We start from the raw sequence: 10,080 nt of genomic DNA, 5'->3' as shown, positions 1-10,080 counted from the left end.
AGCGGAACTCTGCTACATCTGTATACTAAGGAGCAGAACTCTACTACATCTGTATACTAAGGAGCAGAACTCTACTACATCTGTATACTAAGGAGCGGAACTCTGCTACATCTGTATACTAAGGAGCAGAACTCTACTACATCTGTATACTAAGGAGCAGAACTCTACTACATCTGTATACTAAGGAGCAGAACTCTACTACATCTGTATACTAAGGAGCAGAACTCTGCTATATCTGTATACTAAGGGGAAGAACTCTGCTACATCTGTATACTAAGGAGCAGAACTCTACTACATCTGTATACTAAGGGGAAGAACTCTACTACATCTGTATACTAAGGAGCAGAACTCTACTACATCTGTATACTAAGGAGCGGAACTCTGCTACATCTGTATACTAAGGAGCAGAACTCTGCTATATCTGTATACTAAGAAGCGGAACTCTGCTACATCTGTATACTAAGAAGCGGAACTCTGCTACATCTGTATACTAAGGAGCAGAACTCTACTACATCTGTATACTAAGGAGCAGAACTCTACTACATCTGTATACTAAGGAGCGGAACTCTGCTACATCTGTATACTAAGGGGAAGAACTCTACTACATCTGTATACTAAGGAGCAGAACTCTACTACATCTGTATACTAAGGAGCAGAACTCTGCTACATCTGTATACTAAGGAGCAGAACTCTACTACATCTGTATACTAAGGAGCAGAACTCTACTACATCTGTATACTAAGGAGCAGAACTCTACTACATCTGTATACTAAGGAGCAGAACTCTACTACATCTGTATACTAAGGAGCAGAACTCTACTACATCTGTATACTAAGGAGCAGAACTCTACTACATCTGTATACTAAGGAGCAGAACTCTACTACATCTGTATACTAAGGAGCGGAACTCTGCTACATCTGTATACTAAGGAGCAGAACTCTACTACATCTGTATACTAAGGAGCAGAACTCTACTACATCTGTATACTAAGGAGCAGAACTCTACTACATCTGTATACTAAGGAGCAGAACTCTGCTATATCTGTATACTAAGAAGCGGAACTCTGCTACATCTGTATACTAAGGAGCGGAACTCTACTACATCTGTATACTAAGGAGCAGAACTCTACTACATCTGTATACTAAGGAGCGGAACTCTGCTACATCTGTATACTAAGGGGAAGAACTCTACTACATCTGTATACTAAGGAGCAGAACTCTACTACATCTGTATACTAAGGAGCAGAACTCTGCTATATCTGTATACTAAGAAGCGGAACTCTGCTACATCTGTATACTAAGGAGCGGAACTCTACTACATCTGTATACTAAGGAGCAGAACTCTACTACATCTGTATACTAAGGAGCAGAACTCTACTACATCTGTATACTAAGGAGCGGAACTCTGCTACATCTGTATACTAAGGAGCAGAACTCTACTACATCTGTATACTAAGGAGCAGAACTCTACTACATCTGTATACTAAGGAGCGGAACTCTGCTACATCTGTATACTAAGGAGCGGAACTCTACTACATCTGTATACTAAGGAGCAGAACTCTGCTACATCTGTATACTAAGGAGCAGAACTCTACTACATCTGTATACTAAGGAGCAGAACTCTACTACATCTGTATACTAAGGAGCGGAACTCTGCTACATCTGTATACTAAGGGGAAGAACTCTACTACATCTGTATACTAAGGAGCAGAACTCTACTACATCTGTATACTAAGGAGCAGAACTCTGCTACATCTGTATACTAAGGAGCAGAACTCTACTACATCTGTATACTAAGGAGCAGAACTCTACTACATCTGTATACTAAGGAGCAGAACTCTACTACATCTGTATACTAAGGAGCAGAACTCTACTACATCTGTATACTAAGGAGCGGAACTCTGCTACATCTGTATACTAAGGAGCAGAACTCTACTACATCTGTATACTAAGGAGCGGAACTCTGCTACATCTGTATACTAAGGAGCAGAACTCTGCTACATCTGTATACTAAGGAGCAGAACTCTACTACATCTGTATACTAAGGAGCAGAACTCTACTACATCTGTATACTAAGGAGCAGAACTCTACTACATCTGTATACTAAGGAGCGGAACTCTACTACATCTGTATACTAAGGAGCAGAACTCTGCTACATCTGTATACTAAGGGGAAGAACTCTGCTACATCTGTATACTAAGGAGCAGAACTCTACTACATCTGTATACTAAGGAGCAGAACTCTGCTACATCTGTATACTAAGGAGCAGAACTCTACTACATCTGTATACTAAGGAGCAGAACTCTGCTACATCTGTATACTAAGGAGCAGAACTCTGCTACATCTATATACTAAGGAGCAGAACTCTACTACATCTGTATACTAAGGAGCAGAACTCTGCTATATCTGTATACTAAGGAGCGGAACTCTGCTACATCTGTATACTAAGGGGAAGAACTCTGCTACATCTGTATACTAAGGAGCAGAACTCTACTACATCTGTATACTAAGGAGCAGAACTCTACTACATCTGTATACTAAGGAGCAGAACTCTGCTACATCTATATACTAAGAAGCGGAACTCTGCTACATCTGTATACTAAGGGGAAGAACTCTGCTACATCTGTATACTAAGGAGAAGAACTCTACTACATCTGTATACTAAGGAGCAGAACTCTGCTACATCTGTATACTAAGGAGCAGAACTCTACTACATCTGTATACTAAGGAGCAGAACTCTACTACATCTGTATACTAAGGAGCAGAACTCTACTACATCTGTATACTAAGGAGCGGAACTCTGCTACATCTGTATACTAAGGAGCAGAACTCTACTACATCTGTATACTAAGGAGCAGAACTCTACTACATCTGTATACTAAGGAGCGGAACTCTGCTACATCTGTATACTAAGGAGCAGAACTCTGCTACATCTGTATACTAAGGAGCAGAACTCTACTACATCTGTATACTAAGGAGCAGAACTCTACTACATCTGTATACTAAGGAGAATTCTGCTACATCTGTATACTAAGGAGCAGAACTCTACTACATCTGTATACTAAGGAGAATTCTGCTACATCTGTATACTAAGGAGCAGAACTCTGCTACATCTGTATACTAAGGAGCAGAACTCTACTACATCTGTATACTAAGGAGCAGAACTCTACTACATCTGTATACTAAGGAGAATTCTGCTACATCTGTATACTAAGGAGCAGAACTCTACTACATCTGTATACTAAGGAGCAGAACTCTACTACATCTGTATACTAAGGAGCAGAACTCTACTACATCTGTATACTAAGGAGCAGAACTCTACTACATCTGTATACTAAGGAGCGGAACTCTACTACATCTGTATACTAAGGAGCAGAACTCTGCTACATCTGTATACTAAGGGGAAGAACTCTGCTACATCTGTATACTAAGGAGCAGAACTCTACTACATCTGTATACTAAGGAGCAGAACTCTGCTACATCTGTATACTAAGGAGCAGAACTCTACTACATCTGTATACTAAGGAGCAGAACTCTGCTACATCTGTATACTAAGGAGCAGAACTCTGCTACATCTATATACTAAGGAGCAGAACTCTACTACATCTGTATACTAAGGAGCAGAACTCTGCTATATCTGTATACTAAGGAGCGGAACTCTGCTACATCTGTATACTAAGGGGAAGAACTCTGCTACATCTGTATACTAAGGAGCAGAACTCTACTACATCTGTATACTAAGGAGCAGAACTCTACTACATCTGTATACTAAGGAGCAGAACTCTGCTACATCTATATACTAAGAAGCGGAACTCTGCTACATCTGTATACTAAGGGGAAGAACTCTGCTACATCTGTATACTAAGGAGAAGAACTCTACTACATCTGTATACTAAGGAGCAGAACTCTGCTACATCTGTATACTAAGGAGCAGAACTCTACTACATCTGTATACTAAGGAGCAGAACTCTACTACATCTGTATACTAAGGAGCAGAACTCTACTACATCTGTATACTAAGGAGCGGAACTCTGCTACATCTGTATACTAAGGAGCAGAACTCTACTACATCTGTATACTAAGGAGCAGAACTCTACTACATCTGTATACTAAGGAGCGGAACTCTGCTACATCTGTATACTAAGGAGCAGAACTCTGCTACATCTGTATACTAAGGAGCAGAACTCTACTACATCTGTATACTAAGGAGCAGAACTCTACTACATCTGTATACTAAGGAGAATTCTGCTACATCTGTATACTAAGGAGCAGAACTCTGCTACATCTGTATACTAAGGAGCAGAACTCTACTACATCTGTATACTAAGGAGCAGAACTCTACTACATCTGTATACTAAGGAGAATTCTGCTACATCTGTATACTAAGGAGCAGAACTCTACTACATCTGTATACTAAGGAGCAGAACTCTACTACATCTGTATACTAAGGAGAATTCTGCTACATCTGTATACTAAGGAGCAGAACTCTACTACATCTGTATACTAAGGAGAATTCTGCTACATCTGTATACTAAGGAGCAGAACTCTACTACATCTGTATACTAAGGAGCAGAACTCTACTACATCTGTATACTAAGGAGAATTCTGCTACATCTGTATACTAAGGAGCAGAACTCTGCTACATCTGTATACTAAGGAGCAGAACTCTGCTACATCTGTATACTAAGGAGCAGAAGTCCTGGAATGCCCCTAAGGCATTAAATATGCAGTCACCTAAAACCTAATAAAGGTCACACGTCACTGAACGTCATTCTACTTAAAGGGCAGGGGAGTGAAACCAGAAAGCCGACATTGTTAATGGGTTAAAGACATTGCCCCAGACTGCGCTCCTTATAGGGACGGACCTGACGTCACAGCAGATTGCAGATTTTTTGTTGCATGTTTTTCTGTGATTTTGTGAGCTAAGAATGGCTACGAGATGAATGGGAAATATCTCGGCAGTTCTTATACTTCTGCCTTTTTATCAATCCTCTCCTGGCTTTGGCTCAAAAATCGCAAAATCTGCAACAAAAAAAAGCTGCGTTTCCTCAACTCGAAGGCTTTAGCCTTTGTTAGCCGCCTTATGCTGTTATACATCTCTCTAAGGGCTCGTTCACATCTGCGCCCGGGACTCCGTTCTGCAGGTTTCCATTTCCTGCAGAAAACAGGGGCAGGAGATGGAAACCTGCCGGCATGTTTCAATCCTATTCATTTGAATGGGCTTGAAAAGTCTCCGACCGTGAGCGGCGGTGAGCGTTTTATGCTCTCCGCGGCGAAACCGTTTTTTTTTTAAACCAGACACAGAGTCGTACTCTGTGTCCGGTTTTAAAAAAAAAAACGGTTTCGCCGCGATGAGCTCAAAACGCTCACCGGTGCTCACGGCCAAACTCGGCATGACAGGTTTCCATCTTCTGCATGCAGAAGACGGAAACCTGAAAAGGGAGTACAGGCGCTGGTGTGGGACTGAGCTGACAGTAATGTGGCTGTGCTACTTCTGCTAAATAGCTGATTGTCTGGGGTGCCGGGATCCGGACCCCTGCTGACCTATCATATAGATAAGCCATCTCAGCCATCTCTAGTATACTCCTGGACAACCCCTTGAAAGAGCTCAATCCACAAATGTCTTGTGTTTCTTCACCTCAGGAATCCTCCACTCACTGATCACATGTCACAGAAGAAAATGCCAAATTTTGGTCAATCCGGTTTTAATCATGGTATGTATGTGGATGCCCCCTATTTTACTTTTCGTATTGTTATGGATGAAAGTAAATTGGAAATAGTGGATGTATAGTTAAGGAGGTAATCCAGCCCCATCGCGCATATACTGAAGACCTATCCACTGGATAGACCATCAGTACGCAACGCAACAGAAAAGGAAACACAATGTTCTACACAACCAGCAAGGTGAATGAGATTCTGGCTAATCCCAGAATGTGGGGCTTTTAGCCTTGTTTGGAATTTGGTGGGGTCCGACACCCAGCCCTTGCAATGTTCAGGTGTTCTGTGTATAGACAGCTCTGTACACTGTATACTGGCGCAGCTGACCTATTGCATTTCAGCTCCTATTCAGTTGACCTAAGCTGCAATAGAACCGCTAGTCCCTTCTTTACGGCCATATTGTACATATTGTACCGCTATGTGAATGTAGTTTTAGGATGAGGCCAGTGGCATAACTAGCAAAGACTGGACCACACACAGTATAACGCCCCATTTACACGCTCTGTAATGTCCCCAAGTAACCTCCAGATAGTATAATGTATCATCGCGGCCCTTCCACACAATATTATGTCCCACAGTGGCCTCTGAAAACAGTATTATTCCCCCAAGAACAGACTTTGTCTGTGTGTTGTTTGCTTTGACAATCCGCCTATATTCATCAAATTGCTGCTGTTGATGCTTCGCCTGCTCCGACATTTCAGCAGCTCTCAAGCTGGCCTGCTGCTGAACTTGTTCCTCACACCATGCCTGTGATTGTTCCGGCATCTCAGCAGCTCGCTGGGACGCCATATAATGAGAGTGTTGTTGGCGTCGATGAGCCGCCTGTTCCAGCGTTTCGGCAGCTCTCAAACTGTCCTGCTGCTGAACTTGTTCCTTGCGACGTGCCTGAGATTGTTCCGGCATCTCAGCAACTGTCTGGGACACCATACAATGCATGTTGTTGGCTTCAATGATCCACCTGCTCCAGCATTTCAGCTGCCCTAAGAGCCACTGGATGCCTAGCTTGCTCAATCCCCCTGAACTCCACTTGAGGAGAAGTCTGTGACTTCTGGCTTCCTTCATAGCTCTCCTTGTTTTAGAATTTTGCAACAAATTAGATTTTATTTTTCCCAGAATGTTTAAAATTGGCAAATTGGCAAGTTGGATTAAAGAGGTTTTCCCATCTCAGTTTGCCAGCACTTCCTGGAACACATCAGATAATATCCAGATGCTTGCATACAATGGACTCGGTGTTAACTGTGTGTTTACACAGAGAGATAACAGAGCTGGCTTTATCAGCAACCTGCAATTAGCTGATAGTGCTGCTGGCAAGACCAGTTTAATATAGTATATGAACATAAATTCATAACAGTCGTGAAGCCATGTGTTAATCAAGTTACAATCTATCTATGTGCCAAATTTCATCCAAATCTGTTTGGTTGTTTTTGTGTGATCGAAGAACAAACATCCAAACACACAAACGTTCACATTTATAATATTAGTAGGATTATATTATAGCAGCACTCCCTGCTGCTTTCGGCTCTCTTCAACGTTGGCACAGATGTCACATTGGCAGGCCAGCATCACAAAATTTAAGAGGTCCTAAGACTGCTGGGATTCACTCTAGATCCCAGGAGAGATGAGTAACACTGGTTTTTATGTTCCTTCTCCTCCCCTGGGTCTCCAATCATTATATTCTGGGGTCTGAAAAGAGCTCACAGTATAATGATAGCAGTATTTGTTGGGGTTCGCGGACCCGCAGCCTCATTTATCGATCCCCGTTCCTGCTCACCATTACATCCATTTCCCTTTCTGCCCTCCAAGGAACCCCAGAGACATGATAGAGGACGCAGAAGGGGAAGTTAACTTTCTTAGGATCAGAATGTTAAACCAATTTTTAGTACAATTTGATGTATTTTGTTACATTTTGTCCATCACCCCCTTTCCTGTGAAGCTGCCTCGTATTTTGGCACATTTTACACCAGTTTCAGATAGTAACCGCAATGGTAAATCTGCCCCATATGTCGGTAACACTTGTGTCTTGTATCTTCAGGGTTTTCTGTTGACTTGTCCAATATCCCTCTGCCAACCAGCGCCAAAATGGTAAGTGAGAAAACTTGTTCAACACTCTATAACCATGAGGGGACATAAGAACAACAATGGGGTACTGGTGCAAATGGGTTTTATTTAAAGGGGTTCTTTACAGACACTTATCTCTAATCTACAGGATAGGAGTTGTCAGATGACTGGGGGTCCGAATGCTGGGAGGGCGGATATGTATTGTGCAGGTCTTGTGCAGATTTTTCCACATTTCTTGGGCAGAAACAAGGCGGAAATCATTAGTCGCTTTTTAAGCGGATTGGTTATCCATTTTCCAGGTCTCCAAGTGGACCCGAAGTACGGAAAGCAGTGTGAACTTAGTAGTGTAAGAACACCCCCAGCTGAGCTCCATCTCTCTTGCACATTGACATTGTAGTAAGATTCAGGTGGAGCCATCATGGGATGAGAACTACAGGACACCCTGGGTACAGACGTCGGTCCAAAGGGGTTTGATAACATTATTAAAGGTTCCTCTTTCTAACCTTGACCAATGAAAAAGAGAAATGTTTGGGTCAGGGAACAGTATGTGACATCATAAGGAATAGGAGATGGCGACTTCCACCTTACTAATTCTTTACATTATAGGCAGTCTCTCAGTGAATTGCGCAGCTTGGCGGGCAGGAGAGGAGCTGGTAGCAGATAGAAGTGATTTCCTCTGATAAGATATCCTACAAAGTTTCTTATGTTGATGTAACAAACAAAAGGCAACACAGTTCTCATAGAGCAATATCCTTCTGTATATAGAATTAGAACAAACAAATCAGCACTTGCCCAGGTCCCGCGGGGATCCCAGAGGAGTGATCTGTGTTCTGAGTATGGAAAGACAGTGTTTATTCTGCTAAACAAGAACAACTAGCTTCAGACTGGGGCTGCCAAAGGGCTGAACTTGTGTACCAGGGCCAGTTGCATCAGATGTTGGTTCACTTCCAGGAACAGGAGTAAAATATAGTTCAAAACAATGGCAGTTCCGATACGTCTGAGTTCCTGTTCAGCACCTGAACCCCTCATGATTCGGTTATCAGGAGAGATGTACCACATTGAGCACCTCCCACAGACAAGCAATGTAGGCCTTGCCCCATGACTTTGTTGTGACGCTGCTGTTGGGGGGTTCATTAGTCCCTTGGAGGAGTCGGCCCTGAATTAGAGGTATCTACAAAATCTGTCACAAAGAAGAATTCAAGTTACTTTTTCTTTCCATCTTCTCTCATTCTTCTCATGAGAGACACATACTTCTTAACTAACAGTTCTTAACTAACTCAAAAAAAGTTTTCTCATCTTCCTGTCTCCTGTACACTTCCTGTATTCTTCAGCAAGCTGGGGGGAGGCAGTTTTATCTGTTTGAATACTCCATAATGGGGTATTACACTTTGTCTTTACCATGAGAGATTATTTATTATGATTACAAGAAATTTAATATAAATGCAGTTCAAATAATATGCACAGTTAATGTATATTACATTACACAGGTTTGCATAGAACAATTACCATGCCTTCAGAGAGACTGGACTCTCCTGGAGCCAACTGCAATTCGCTGACTTGATTGCCCTGACCACAGAGCTGTAGATAGCAGTGAAGGTAGAGGTAGAGTAGAAGGTAGAGTTAGAAGGTTTTGGCCTCTCATTGGTGCAGAGTAGGTACTCACTGGCTGTGTGAGAGGTCTCGATGTGGGTCAGAAGGGCTAATGTCTCTTATTAGGATGAGACTGGTACAGGGACGTATTAGACCATGTCTGTCCTGCTAAGAATTCTGGATAAGGAATACTAATAAGACCTCATTGGTGAAAAAGAGGAATTTGCTCCTAGTGCCACCTAGGGGAAGATAGCTCCCAGGTTTCCAAAGAAACCTTCCGTAGGAGTCTTACTGGCTTGGTTATTATTCCAAGGTAATGCCGTTAGGTTTCTTTGAAAGCTAGGTATTCATCTATGTGAAGGTACCTTCCAACAGGGGGCGCTAGAAGCAAATTCTCCTTTTTCACCAATAAGGTCTTATTTGTATTCCTTACCCAGAATTCTTAGCAGGGCATGCAAGGCCACGTTTTTATGCAAAGATGGAGTGCACCAAATTTTGCAGATGGTAGAATTTATGAAACCACTAGCTGTTACCCGCGACTACGTCTGCGGTGATTGTAGCAGTGGGTATATACAGGCGTGGGTAAGGTTCTCGTACTGTGTATAAGGTATGGGATATGAAATGTAACTTTGTATCTTGTTTTTGCTGTAATCCAGAGAATACGTGAGACTTTTGTGTTGAAGTTACTTTGTATTAGAGCTGCTATATATACAGT

At 42.2% G+C, this 10,080-nt stretch overlaps 1 protein-coding gene across 1 annotated transcript in view; it reads left to right on the top strand.

Annotated features, from left to right (window-relative positions):
• Positions 1-7,762: 7,762 nt before the first annotated feature.
• LOC142194331 (interferon-induced GTP-binding protein Mx2-like) overlaps positions 7,763-10,080 on the top strand; it is a 35,867-nt gene continuing 33,549 nt past the window's right edge. Inside the window, exon 1 of the mRNA XM_075263398.1 lies at positions 7,763-7,799. Within this exon, the coding sequence (XP_075119499.1) occupies positions 7,797-7,799 (3 nt within the window). The 5' untranslated portion in view covers positions 7,763-7,796. The remainder of the gene's footprint in view (positions 7,800-10,080) is intronic.

Source organism: Leptodactylus fuscus, chromosome 2, assembly GCF_031893055.1.
Source record: "Leptodactylus fuscus isolate aLepFus1 chromosome 2, aLepFus1.hap2, whole genome shotgun sequence".
NCBI lineage: Eukaryota > Metazoa > Chordata > Amphibia > Anura > Leptodactylidae > Leptodactylus > Leptodactylus fuscus.
This window is presented reverse-complemented; position numbering and strand designations above follow the sequence as displayed.